Source organism: Oncorhynchus gorbuscha, linkage group LG18 (genome assembly GCF_021184085.1).
Source record: "Oncorhynchus gorbuscha isolate QuinsamMale2020 ecotype Even-year linkage group LG18, OgorEven_v1.0, whole genome shotgun sequence".
NCBI lineage: Eukaryota > Metazoa > Chordata > Actinopteri > Salmoniformes > Salmonidae > Oncorhynchus > Oncorhynchus gorbuscha.
This window is the reverse complement of record NC_060190.1, coordinates 28,534,071-28,548,707: the sequence shown is the minus strand read 5'-3', so window position 1 is coordinate 28,548,707 and position 14,637 is coordinate 28,534,071. Positions and strand designations below refer to the sequence as shown.

The 14,637-nt window shown below is 43.0% G+C and overlaps 1 protein-coding gene across 2 annotated transcripts in view; it reads left to right on the top strand.

Moving 5' to 3' along the window:
• Nucleotides 1-14,637, top strand: part of LOC124003610 (alpha-1-syntrophin-like) — a 73,403-nt gene that overhangs the window by 2,201 nt on the left and 56,565 nt on the right. For both annotated transcript variants that reach the window (XM_046312013.1, XM_046312012.1), the window contains exon 2: nucleotides 9,503-9,688. In XM_046312013.1, coding sequence (XP_046167969.1) covers nucleotides 9,503-9,688 — 186 coding nt within the window. The remainder of the gene's footprint in view (nucleotides 1-9,502; nucleotides 9,689-14,637) is intronic.

Below are 14,637 nucleotides of genomic sequence, written 5' to 3'. Positions count from 1 at the left end.
CTATGTATTGTACGTCATTGTAGTGTGCACATGCAATCAGATAAGGTGATGGAACATGCTTTTAGGAAAAGCGAGACTTTTGAGGTCTCAAGCGGAAAACAGAGTATTTCTAAGAATTACATCCCTACTCCTGTTTGAGCTTAAGACGGTGTGTGCTTGTTTGTCTGTTTGTTTGTGAAGAGCAGTAGCGGTGTGTGGGTAAAATCACCGGGGAAGCCAAGCCAGAAAAAAAAAGCCATAATACAAGCGATGTGGTGTGATAACTGTGTCGTTTGCTCGATAACCTGTTAGTTCATATGCCTCGTGCCATGATATATAGGCACAAGGCCGAGACAAAAGAAAACACAGTGGCAGAATAAATTCAACGACACCTTTGTTTCATCACAAAACCAGAGCGCAGACCTCTGTCCGGTGAAGTCCACAAAGCATATCGCATGTAACAAACAGTTACATGATCTACAGCAAGGTCAAGCAAGTTAACGTCTCCGACATTTTCGGACTAGTAAATAACTATTGATTTAGAACCATGGAGAGTTACCAAGTCAAGTCGCAAAGAAAATAGGAGCTGCCTCCACTAGTCCAACACCATTTCAATTTCAACATTTCAACATAATCAAATCACCTATGCTTAGTCTAATACAGTGACAACTACAAGATACCAAAAATAATTTAGTCCAATCAACGTAAGCTAAATATGATGGTGTTCTCGGAGTGATTAGAGGTGTTGGGTTTGCCCAAGATATAGTATTTTCCTTGATGGCCAAAAAGCTACATTTTAGTCTCATCTGACCAGAGTACCTTCTTCCATATGTTTGGGGAGTCTCCCACTTGCCTTATGGCGAACACCAAACGTGTTTGCTTATTCTTTTCTTTAAGCAATGGCTTCTTTCTGCCCACTCATCCGTAAAGCCCAGCTCTGTGGAGTGTAACGCTTAAAGTGGTCCTATGGACAGATACTCCCATCTCCGCTGTGGAGCTTTGCATCTCCTTCAGGGTTATCTTTGGTCTCTTTGTTGCCTCTCTGCTTAATGCCCTCCTTGCCTGGTGTGTGGCAGGTTTGTTGTGGTGCCATATTCTTTCCATTCTTTAATAATGGATTTAATGGTGCTCAGTGGGATGTTCAAAGTTTCGATTATTTTTTTATAATCCAACACCGATCTGTACTTTGTCCCTGACCTGTTTGGAGAGCACCTTGGTCTCCATGGTGCCGCTTGCTTGGTGGTGCCCCTGCTTAGTGGTGCCCCTTGCTTCGTGGGGTGGCAGAATCTGAGGCCTTTCAGAACAAGTGTATATTTACTGAGATCATGTGACAGATCATGTGACACTTAGATTGCACACAGGTGGACTTTATTTAATTAATTATGTGACTTCTGAAGGTAATTGGTTGCACCAGATCTATTTAGGGGCTTCATAGCAAAGGGGGTGAATACATATGCACGCACCACATTTACGTTTTTTAAACAGTTTAAAACAAGTTTTATTTTTCATTTCACTTCACCAATTTGGACTATTTTGTGTATGTCCATTACATGAAATCCAAATAAAATTTGATTTAAATTACAAGCTGTAATGCAACAAAGTAGGAAAAATGCCAAGGGGATGAATACTTTCGCAAGGCTCTGTACCTGTGCTCAGTTAAAACAGCAGCAAAGCTGGTTAGGAAAATTGCTCAGTATAGCCAATGACAATACAGTGCCAGTCAAATGTTTGGACACACCTACTCATGTTTTTCTTTATTTGAATTTGTTTCTACATTGTAGAATAATAGTGAAGACATCAAAACTATGAAATAACATATGGAATCATGTAGTAACCAAAAAAGTGTTAAACAAATTTATATTTGAGATTCTTCAAAGTATCCATCCACCCTTTGCCTTGATGACAGCTTTGCACACTCTTGGCATTCTCTCAACCAACTGCTTGAGGTAGTCACCTGGAATTAATTTAAATTAACAGGTGTGCCTTGTTAAAAGTTAATTTGTGGAATGTCTTTCCTTCTTAATGTGTTTGAGCCAATCAATTGTGTTGTGACTAGGTAGGGGTGGTATACAGAAGATAGCCCTATTTGGTAAAAGACCAAGTCCATATTATGGCAAGAACAGCTCAAAGAGACACGACAGTCCATCATTACTACAAGACATGAAGGTCAGTAAATCCGGAAAGTGCAGTTGCAAAACCATCAAGAGCTATGATGAAACTGGCTCTCATGAGGAACACAACAGGAAAGGAAGACAGAGTTACATCTGCTGCAGAGGATCAGTTCATTAGAGTTAACTGCACCTCAGAAATTGCAGCCCAAATAAGTGCTTCACAGAGTTCAAGTAATAGACACATTTTAACATCAACTGTTCAGAGGAGACTGTGTCAATCAGGCCTTCATGGTCAAATTGCTGTTAAGAAACCACTACTAAAGAACACCAATAAGAAGAAGAGAATTGCTTGGGCCAAGAAATACGAGCAATGGACATTAGACCGGGGGAAATCTTTCCTTTGGTCTGATGAGTCCAAATTTGAGATTTTTGGTTCCAACCTCTGTGTCTTTGTGAGACGCAGAGTAGGTGAACGGAGGATCTCGCATGTGTGGTTCCCACGTGAAGCATGGAAGAGGAGGTATAATGGTGTAGGAATGCTTTGCTGGTGATATTGTCTGTGATTTATTTAGAATTCAAGGCACACTTAACCAGCATGGCTACAACAGTATTCTGCAGCGATACGCCATCCCATCTGCGTTGCGCTTAGTGTGACTATCATTTGGTTTTCAACAGGACAATGACACTTTTGGTTACTACATGATTCCATATGTGTTATTTCATAGTTTTGATGTCTTCACTATTATTCTACAATGTAGAAAGTAGTAAAAATAAAGAAAAACCCTTAAATTAGGTGTGTCCAAACTTTTAACTGTTACTGTGTAAAATGCACCATCATTAAACATCAATGGTTGTGTTTATCGTGGCTGTTGTAAATAATGCAATATAATAGAGAATAAATGGAGATTTACTTCCTGGAATGTCTGCATAGACCATCTCATCGCTGTGGCAACCTGCCCAGGACAGTGGTCCATTTTGATAGACGGCCTGGACCTACTGCAATGCAAAATGCTTCATCGTTTGTCAGGAATGATGTGTCTGGTGTTGTATTAGTTTCAGCCCCCTTTTACAAAAGGAGTCCCCCTAATGACATAAACATTTAATGACATAAATATAAAAACAATTGCGGCTTAGAAAATCAATTGGCACTGTTTAAATAAGTGAAACCGACCACCAACTGGTGACTCCCCACTGTCTCGACAGAGTGGTGCTGCCACGTCAAGCCGAGAGAGAGCGAGCAAAAGGCAAAGAGGCGGCCAGCTGACACCACAATGCGAACAGATGACAAGAAGATCCCAGAATGCAGTTGTCATTGGCCTAAGATGAAAGCTATTTGATGGCAGTGGAGCAGTCTGTCTGGGATGTTTATTTTCAGAAGCTCACCCTGGTTCGGTGGAGGGAGGCATGGAGTCGACTTTGCGTTTGGACCAAAGTGCCGAAGTGCATTTAAGGCCGGATAGGCTTGAGGCCTAAAGTTTGTTTTGACACCATATACTGTACGATAGGTAGAAGGAGACTGGTGTGTAGAAATTAGTGCACAACTCAGATGTTCAGCTCATGCAACAAATCTTATGTTAAATAGTTAGTCTGTTTGAATAAGCATTGGTTGTATCCCTCAAGAGTAACAAAGCGAAACACAATTGGTGCTCTCCTTTTCCGGTCTCATAGACTAGACGTAAATGTAAATCCGAGACACTCAAATTAGTATTATATGTTACATTTGGTATGGTTACATAAGACCAATGTTTTGCCTTAAGCAAAACGGAAGTAGGATGGTTGGTTGGGGTGGATGGGCAGGTGTATAACGAGAATGTCGAATCTCATAACGGACAACTTTAGCATTTTAGCTAATTAGCAACTTTTCAACTACTTACTACTTTTTAGCTACACTAAAGAACAAAAATATAAATGCAACATATAAAGTGTTGGTCCAATGTTTCATGAGCTGAAATAAAAGATCCCAGAAATGTTCCATATGCACAAATCGCTTACCGTAATTGCTGGACTATTAAGCGCACCTGAATATAAACCGCACCCACTGAATTATTAAAAAAATATGTATTTTGTACATAAATAAGCCGCACATGTCTATAAGCCGCAGGTGCCTACCGGTACATTGAAACAAATGAACTTTATACAGCCTTTAAACGAAACACGGCTTGTAACAAAAATAAATAGACTTTAAACAAAAATAAATAGACTTTAAACACGGCTTGTAACAAAAAACAAAAATAAATAGACTTTAACAAAAATAAATAGGCTTTAACGAAACACGGCTTGTAACAAAAATAAATAGGCTTTAACGAAACACGGCTTGTAACAAAAATAAATAGGCTTTAACGAAACACGGCTTGTAACAAAAATAAATAGGCTTTAACGAAACACGGCTTGTAACAAAAATAAATAGGCTTTAACGAAACACGGCTTGTAACAAAAATTTAAACAGTAGCCTACCAAGAAAGTCATTGGTCACTATCTTCCTCCTGTGCACTGAAACCACAGAGGTCATCTCCTTCGGTATCGGAGTTGAATAGCCTCAGAATTGCTTCATCCGATAATGGATCGTTTTCATTGTCGCTCTCGTCACTTTCATCCGGAGGCAAATACCCCGCTGAGCTCATGCTGCCCCTTCAACACGCAGCAGTCCAGCCTTTCGAAACCCGTTGATGATAGTGGATTTTTTGACAATGCTCCACGCTGTCAGGGCCCACTGGCAGACTTGACCATAAGTTGCTCTTCGCATGCGGCCCGTTTTAGTGAAGGATGTCTCCCCACTTGTCATCCAAGCCTCCCACTGAACACGGAGCGCCACCTTAAATGCACGATTTACACTGATGTTGAGTGGCTGCAAATACTTTGGGCCATCTGCTTTTCTTCCCTCTGAAAGGTTTGTTGTCTTTTTGCACTGAGTCAGTTCCTCACGCTGCTTTTTACAAAGTCTTATAATCGACTCATGAAGGCCAAGCTCCCATGCAGCAGCTCTATTTCCTTTTCCAACAGCCAGATCAATCGCCTTCAACTTGAAAGCTGCATCATATGCATTTCTCCGTGTCTTTGCCATGATGAGGGTGACAAAATTACAACCGTAATCAGAATGATGGGAAGTTTGAGCGTGCTCAATTTACGGTGCTCATTTTTTTGGCGCGGCATGAATCTTGCGAAAGCAGGAAAAATCCATAAATTAGCCGCATCATTGTATAAACCGCGAGGTTCAAAGTGTGGGAATAAAATAGCGGCTTATAGTCCGGAAATTACGGTATTTCTTTCAAATTTTGTGCACAAATATGTTTACATCCCTGTTAGTGAGCATTTATTCCTTGCCAATATAATCAGTCCACCTGACAAGTATGACATAAAAAGAAGCTGATTAAACAGAATGATCATTACACAGGTGCACCTTGTGCTAGGGACAGTAAAACGTCACTCAAAAATGTGCAGTTTTGTCACACAACACAACGCCACAGATGTCTTCAAGTTTTGAGGGTGCTTGCAATTGCCATGCTGACTGCAGTAATGTGCACCAGATCTGTTGCAAGTGAATTGAATGTTCATTTCTCTACCATAATCCTCCTCAAATGTCGTTTTAGAGAATTTGGCAGTACGTACAACCGGCCTCACAACCGCAGACCACTTGTAAACATGCCGGCCCAGGACCTCCACATCCGGCTTCCTCACCTGCGGGATCATCTGAGACCAGCCACCCGGACAGCTGATGAAACTGTGGGCACAACCGAATAATTTCTGCAAAAACTATCAGAAGCTGGTCGTCCTCACCAGGGTCTTGACCTGACTGCAGTTCGGCATTGTAAACGACTTCAGTGGGAAAAGTGGGCCACTGGCATGCTGTAGAAGTGTGGTTTTCACTGGTGGGTACAGGTTTCAACTGTACCGGGCAGATGGCAGACTGTGTGTATGGTTTCATGTGAGCAAACGGTTTGCCGATGTCCACGTTGTGAACAGAGTGCCCCATGGTGGCGGTGGGGTTATGGGCATGTATAAGCTATGGACAATGAACAATGGCAATTTGAGTGCACAGGGATACCGTGACGAGATCCCGAGTCCCATTGCCATTCATCTGCCGCCATCACCTTATGATAATGCACGGCCCCACGGCACAAAGATCTGTACACAATTCCTGATAGCTGAAAATGGCCCAGTTCTTCCATGGCCTGCTTACCCACCCGACATGTGACCTATTTAGCATGTTTGGGATGCTCTGGATTGACGTGTACGACAGCGTATTCCAGTTCCCGCTAATGTCCAGCAACTTCGGATAGCTATTGAAAAGGAGTGGGACAACATCCCATAGGCCACAATCAACAGCCTGATCAACTCTATGCAGATGAGATGTGTCGCGTGAGGAAAATAGTGGTCACACCAGATATTGACTGGTTTTCTGATCCACACCCCTATCTTTTTTAAAGTTATCTGTGACCAACAGATGCATATCTGTATTCCCAGTCATGTGAAATCCATAGGTTAGGGCATAATTTAATTTATTTCAATTGACTGATTCCCTTATATGAACTGTAACTCAGAAAAATCTTAGAATGTTTTGCATGTTGCATTTATATTTTTGTTCATTGCACTTTGCAACTACTTATGATGTTAGCTAACTCTTCCCCTAACCCTAACCTTAACTATTTTACCTAACTCCTAAACTTAACCCCAACCTTAACTCTAACCTTAACCCTTACCTTTAGCCTAGCTAATGTTAGCCAGCTAGCTGACATTAAACACTTAGCTAGAATTTGTTACATATCATACATTTGCATTTAACATCTTATACATTTAACCAAATTAAAACTTATTGTGTGTTTTGCAAATTCGTAACATATAATACGAAGTCGCACAAAAACCATCAAGCACTGTGATGAAACTGGTTCTCATGAGGACCGCCACAGAAAAGGAAGACCCAGAGTTACTTCTGCTGTAGAGGATTTTAAGTTCATTTGAGTTTATTGCACCTCAGAAATCGCAGCCCAAATAAATGCTTCACAGAGTTCAAGTAACAGATACATCTCAGCAGCAACTGTTCAGAGGAGACTGCATGAATCAAGCCTTCATGGTCGAATTGCTGCAAGGAAACCACTACTAAAGGACACCAATAAGAAAAAGAGGCCTGCTTGGGCCAAGAAACACGAGCAATGGATATTAGACTGGGGAAATCTGTACTTTTGGTCTGATGAGTCAAAATGTGAGATTTTTGTCGCTGTGTCTTTGAGACTCAGAGTAGGTGAATGGATGATTTCCGCAAGTGTGGTTCCCACTGTGAAGCATGGAGGAGTTGTGATGATGTGGGGTGCTTCGCCGGTGACACTGTCTGTGATTTATTTAGAATTCAAGGCACACTTAACCAGCATGACTACCACAGCATTCTCCAGCGATACGCCATCCCATCTGGTTTGCTCTTAGTGGGACTATCATTTGTTTTTCAACAGGACAATGACCCAACACACCTCAAGGCAGTGTAATGGCAATTTGACCAAGGAGGGTGATAGAGTGCTGCATCAGATGACCTGGCCTCCACAATCACCCAACCTCAACCCAATTGAGATGATTTGGGATGAGTCGGACCGCGTAGTGAAGGAAAAGCAGCCAACAAGTGCTCAGCATATGTGGGAACTCCTTCAAGAAAAGCATTCCAGGTGAAGTTGGTTGAGAGAATGCCAAGAGTGTGCAAAGCTGTCATCAATGCAAAGGGTGACTACTTTGAAGAATCTAAAATCTAAAATATATTTGGATTTAACATTTTTGGGGTTACTACATGATTCCATATGTGTTATTTCATAGCTTTGATGTCTTCACTATTATTCTACAATGTAGAAAAAAAGTAAAAATAAAGAAAAACTGGAATGAGTATGAAACTTTTGACTGGTACTGTGTATACTGTATATATATTTACAAGAAATATATAGGGGGGATTGGAAATGGTTCCGACAATTAAAAAATAAAAATAGTAATAGAAGTGTGATTTATTTCTTTTCCGAATTTCACATATTCAAGTTGATTGGCTTAAATGCAGTTTATGAAATATAGCCCAATATTGCATATGGTCTATGATTTGTTAATGATCTAATCTAAAAGTCTATTTGGAGTTTGTTCCTTGGTGATTTTGATTTGGTGATGTTACAGTCTGGGATTTCATTATCTGGTAGATCTATTTTTACCAATTGAATCACTGAGGATATTTTTTTCTGCTCTCGCCTCCCACACAATTCACCAGGCATCAGAATCTCAATTTGGTGGCCATAATTTCTGAATCTCAATCACTGAACGAACAACCATCAAATGTCACACTGGCGTGCAACACTAGCCCCACTCAGGAAAGGCATAGATAATGTTGACAGCGATTGAGATGCATGGGTGTGTCAGCCCCGGCATCTTTTATTGAGGGCACCTGGCTCTAGTCTCAGGCATGAATTAAATCCGTAGAATCGCCCGTGGGAGCCAACCTTTGAAATATATATTCGGAGTTAATTTGATTTAATCCTCTTTCGGAACATTTCTCAGCCACCCCAAGGCCAAGACCCAACTGGCACTTGACATTATTGACAATATTTCCCATGAAGGGCCCTCTGGAAGTGGCAGATTCATCAGCCTATGAACTGACCTTCATTATCCTGTTAGAGAGAAGAGACTGCAGCCGGGCAAAGTGGATGACTGGTGTCCTCGTATTCTCTACAACTGCAGTCTAAATGTGAAACATGTCCCTTGCTCAGCTTTTCAAATTAAACCGTTGAGCACTGTCGCGGGTGATGCAGTCTTATGTACTTACTATGAACTCTGAGTGACAGAACAATCTCGTCAGTCTCAAGAGTACCTACACCCATGGAGCAAAACTTTCCTTGTGCATTGCTACTTTCCTTTCTCGTAAACAACGTTCAACAAACTTTAGAAGATTCCCAAGAAACACCTCAAATGTTAGTCACTAGTATCAGATCCACTGGGCAAAAACGTGTTGAATCAACATTGTTTCCACGCCATTTCAACCCAACGAATCAACGGGAAAAAGTGATTGGATTTGCAAAAAGTTTGAACCTAAAACCAATGACACGGTGAAATGTTTTGCTGATTTCACGTTGAACTCACGTTAGTTGACAACTTCAACCACATGTAAATGTGCCCAGTGGGGAGGGACTTACTTTAAGCCCTAGGATAAAGCGTATGTATTATAATCATGTAGACCACAATATTTTATATTCATACCCCATCATATTCATGCACAATCTAAGCCCTGTAACCATCTGGTTTTGTAGTTTGTACGTGAAGCGTACTGTGTCTCATTGATATGAACTGAGCCAATGTCATGTGCTCTACATTATGATAAAAAAATGTTATTTAACCTTTATTTAACTTGGCAAGTCAGTTAAGAACAAATTCTTATCTTACAATGACGGCCTACTTTACAGGTGGAAAAGAGAACAAAATGCCCATTCTCATCTCGAAGATCTTCAAGGGGTTGGCGGCTGACCAGACGGAGGCCCTGTACGTGGGTGACGCCATCCTGTCGGTCAACAGCGCCGACCTCCGGGACGCCACACACGACGAGGCCGTGCAGGCCCTGAAGAAGACGGGCAAAGAAGTCATCCTAGAGGGTAAGCAACACCAGGATATTAAGGCATGGCCGGTGTTCCAGGAATTGTTCTAGCGTGACCAGGTCATTTATCGACACTGGTGTAGAGGTTCAAACCCTGAATTGCATGGTGTGTACTGCTTTGGTTCTCTTATAGCCATGAGTTAGATTCCTTCTCCTTCAGTGAATTAGAAGTAAGATGAATTGTGAGTAAGTGAACAGTAAGTAGCAAACAACTGCCAAGAAATAGAAAGGTTTCACTTAGAGGAAAAGCCTCTAAGAACACTGAGAGAGAGCGGTTCGTAGTTTTATTTTGGGGGCCGTAGAGCGGGCTTATCAGAGTTGATCCTATTGAACCAAAAATAATGGCTGCCACAAATCTCATCAGAGCCCATCAAAACGTCTTGGATAACTGACAATCCACTCATTAGTTCTGTAACTGTTTCATCCCGAAATGATCGGAAAACTTCTGGAGACTTCTAGGCTGCCAGTCGGCACTGCGGGGGAGAGATGTGGAGAAAGTCCTGGAGGGGATCCTGTAGGTTCACTGCTCTCTGTCTGTTACACAGGCCAGGCAGCGCCCACAGCAGGTGAAGGGAAACCGACAGTATTGAATTGGAGATGAGGTCTTTAGCTGCAGGGAGTGGGATTAATAGAAGGCTTTCATGTTGTCCATCGATTGCGTCACAGCTGTTCTCTCCCAATCTTTTATGCACATAAAGAAAATGCACATCATTGGTCAGAGCTGGTATTCTACACTCTACAACATTGATTAAGATTGTGCTAATACTCTAGAAGGGGAGCACAATATCCACAAGAATAGTTTTGAGTGGATTTCTGTCATGTTTAGTTAGGCTGTAAACCTCTCCAGTCCAGTCTAGATCGCCCACTGAGACTTACAGTATACAGTGGGTGGATAAACCAGTTTATTGATGCGAGGCAGACAGACTGTCAGAGGAAAATGTTTTCAGACCCTACGGCTAAGTCTCGCAACGCTACAGTGCTCTACAGCCCGGCAGTCAAGCAGATGAAATCACTCTAAATCCCTCTGCCCTGTCAACACTAGAGCAGAAAAGCATTGATGTCAGACAGCTCATCCACCAGGCCTGTGATCATTAATGTCAGAAATCATTTCGTAGGTTACTCACCTCGAAGGAACAGATGTGGCAGCAAATGGGTCGCGAGGTTTCGGGACTTTGCAATGGGGGAGGTTATTGAGAGGCTTTTGTTGTGTCTGGAATTGCACCTGCAGCGCCTGCATTATCCACCGGTTTGTAAACAACAGCGCTAGACTGTAGGTAGTTCTGTTGTATTGTAAAGTTCACAGCAGAGAAGCTGTTAGATGTCATGGCGATGTGGCATTTTATTAGCATGGCACCTTTGATAACAGTCTGACTTCTACAACTTGGAAAAGAAAGAAAAGTACTGCCTCTGTGCTCCACTTAAAAACAGACTTCCATAGCTTTCCATGAAGTTCAATCAGATCATCTTGATCGACTTCCCGTGTGGCGCTGTGGTTAAGGGTGCTGTACTGCAGCGCCAGCTGTGCCATCAGAGACCCTGGGTTCGCGCCCAGGCTCTGTCGTGACCGGGAGGTCCGTAGGACGACACACAATTGGCCTAGCGTCGTCTGGGTTAGGGAGGGCTTGGCCGGTAGGGATATCCTTGTCTCATCTGTCTCATCTCGCACCAGCGACTCCTGTGGCAGGCCGGGCGCAGTGCACGCTAACCAAGGTTGTTTCCTCCCGTCACATTGGTGAGGCTGGCTTCCGGGTTGGATGTGCGCAGTGTTAAGAAGCAGTGTGGCTTGGTTGGGTTGTGTATCGGAGGAGGCATGACTTTCAACCTTCGTCTCTCCCGAGCCCGCACGGGAGTTGTAGCGATGGGACAATACTAAAAACAATTGGATACCACGAAATTGGGGAGAAAAATGGGTAAAAATAAAAGTACTTTGGGCATTTTTTTTAAATAGTTGGGAGTATTTAAATCACTTCACTAAATACAGTGCTGAACTAAATACAAAGACCTCACTTCCACACATTTAGCTCAAACACCTCATTATGAGCCATTAGAATTCCACTTGATCACAGCGTGAATGTTTTATTAGAAATAATTACGTCTAGAATTGGTATTAGATTCAAAAACAGGCATATGTGGTGTTTACCCGTTATGCCTAATGAATGCTTTTAATGGTGCTCATGTCAAACTTAAGCTACGATTGACATTGCATTTGTATCATTTACAACAGCTATCCCTATTTCAAGCCTGTAGTATGTTACTTGATTATTGTACCACGGAGTTCATGATAATATGTCATGATAATGTGGTCTAAGACAAATGGCATAATGGACAAACATTACTACATTACATTACTTACAGATATGCGAGGAGTGTAGAGGTTTCAGGGTAGAGTAGAACGGCTCTTTAGTATGTTCCTGTCATTCCTCCATCAACGTGGAAATGGAATAATCAATCCGACTTGGGGACATAAACACCTGAGAAAGTCAGATACATATAACAGCAAAGCATCACAGATAAAATCAGTAAGCCGCGGCTGGCTTTCATTTCCTATCTGAGTTAACATGGTGTGTGTGAGAGAGAGGGGGGGGGGTGCGCGCGGCCCCTGATGTGGGCATACTTCGTGTCCACACCCTGTAGGCACACACCTGCAAAATATGCAATATAATATCATATATATCATATAATACAATATATTCTTACTACTTTATTGAGAGTGCTTTCATCGCTGCCAGTGGCCAGCCAGGCACCGTCCCCACACAGTGAGAGTGAACCAGGGGGAGAGAGGGGAGCAGTGGAAGCTGCTGAGGGGAGGACGGCTCATAATAATGGCTGGAATGGAGTAAATGGAATGGCATCAAACACATAGAAACGAGGTGTGTGACAACATTCATTCAGCTCCTGCCATCACCACGAGCCCCTACTTCCCAATTAAGGTGCCACCAACTTCATGTAAGGAAGGATGGAAGGATGCTCCACATGGCAACCAGGCCTGACTGGGTGTCACAGGGGGTGGCCGGGTGGCAGTGAGGTGACACCGTGACATGGATAGGAGATAGAGACAAAGTGTGTCTGTGCGCGTACACATAGCTTACATACACAGGTTTGTGCAGTGTTTAGTGTGTTTTCGTGGGAGGTTGGGTGGGAAAGATTGCTGATGGTGCACCATGTGCTGTGGCGTGGGGCAGAATGCGAAGCTTCTAGGGTAAGGCGATGGACAGGGAAGAGCTCTCCCTAAACCCCAGCAGACCAGTAAGCTTCAGCTCCTTAGGTGGTACCTACATAGCCCGCCGTGTAAAAAGGTTTGGCATGTGTCCCGAAAGGCCCACTACTACCTACTTAGTGTACTATATAGGGAATAGGGTGCCATTTGGGACGTAACCTTGGTTACTGCTAATGAGATAATAAACACAGCCTACCGGTACATGTATTCAGTAGAGACCAACAGATGGGGAAGTAGCGAGAAAGTGTGAGAAAGTTTGGCAATCGCAGCACTGTTCCTCAACTATAACCACATGTATGATGCCAATGCAGCCGTGTTTTAAAATCTCAGTATCAAATCATTTCTGGGCAGTAATTAAGTACCATACTGTTTTTTTTATGGTCAAAAATAAATATAAATAGCTTTCGAGCAAAGATAGATCCCTAGGACTGTCTGAGAGTGGTCTGAGTGGGGAGGGGAAAACCGAAAACTAGCTGTTATTGGCATTGAGGTTTGGAACTCATTGTCTTATTGGTCTGTTAACTAATTTACCACTTGGCGACGTCACCGGGCAAGCCAAAACTCCATCCCACCAAAACAAGCTGAAATTTCAGGCGTTCTTTTCAAACAACTCTTACACTAAAGGGGTATTATCATAATTCTCATAATTTCAGGGGGAAAAAGTTTTTTACTGCGCTGGGCCTTTGTCAGGCTAACTTTCAGTTGAATTTTACTGGACCAGTCTCTGGCAATGGCAGTAAATCCGTGGGTGAAATGTGCTGGTGCCCACTGCCAAGCCATTTAACGAGGCACACTGGTCACGACTGACAGAGCGGCCCAGCCTGCCTTCACACATAGCTAATGGGGCTCTGAGGACAATGTAGACCAGGCTGTGAAATGTCGACCATTGAAGCATTACACTGACAAGGCAATGACAAATATCTCTGGAGCTATTGCAACCACAACCCTTTGCTCCTTGAACTAATCGGGCACTTGAAAAGTCCCTCTGTGTTCCTCTTTATTTGAGTGTGTGCGTGTGCGTGTGCGTGTGCGTGTGTGTGTGTGTGTGTGTGTGTGTGTGTGTGTGTGTGTGTGTGTGTGTGTGTGTGTGTGTGTGTGAGAGAGAGTGTGTGTGTGTGTGTGTGTGTGTGTGTGTGTGTGTGTGTGTGTGTGTGTGTGTGTGTGTGTGTGTGCAAGTACGTGCCTCTGAGTAGTTTACAAAAATGTGTGTGTGAATGTGTGCCTTATGAGTAATTTAGTGTATATGTGTGTTCATGCCAAAAATGTCTTTCTCAGTCCACATGACAATGATGCTAATATGGCCTAGCCAAGTGTGTTTTGTCCAACAAATAAGGCTGAGGGGTCAAGCATCTCTGTGACATACACAGCTTCCCACAGTGCCAGGATGGTCGGACCAAGATGCAGCATGGGGTAGGTTAATCATTTTATTTATGATAGACTACCCACCCTAGCCACTCCCTGACCTAACCAAAATAGAGAAATAAAAGATTCTCTAAGGTCAGGGCGTGACAGAGTTCTTCAACTGCAGCCGCAGCCAAACTCCCTCACTGAAGGAACAGGTGATGGCGAGCAACTATGTCCACCCCTCCCTCCCCTTCCCGGCATATCCCAATCCCTGAAGGCTGAGAAACCGGAAAGCACTATAGGATCTGTGGTAATTCCTCTCATCCCGACATTCCTGTTCTTTCCCAAGGCCAAAGCGAGAAAAGCCAAATCTCCCCAGGGCTTAT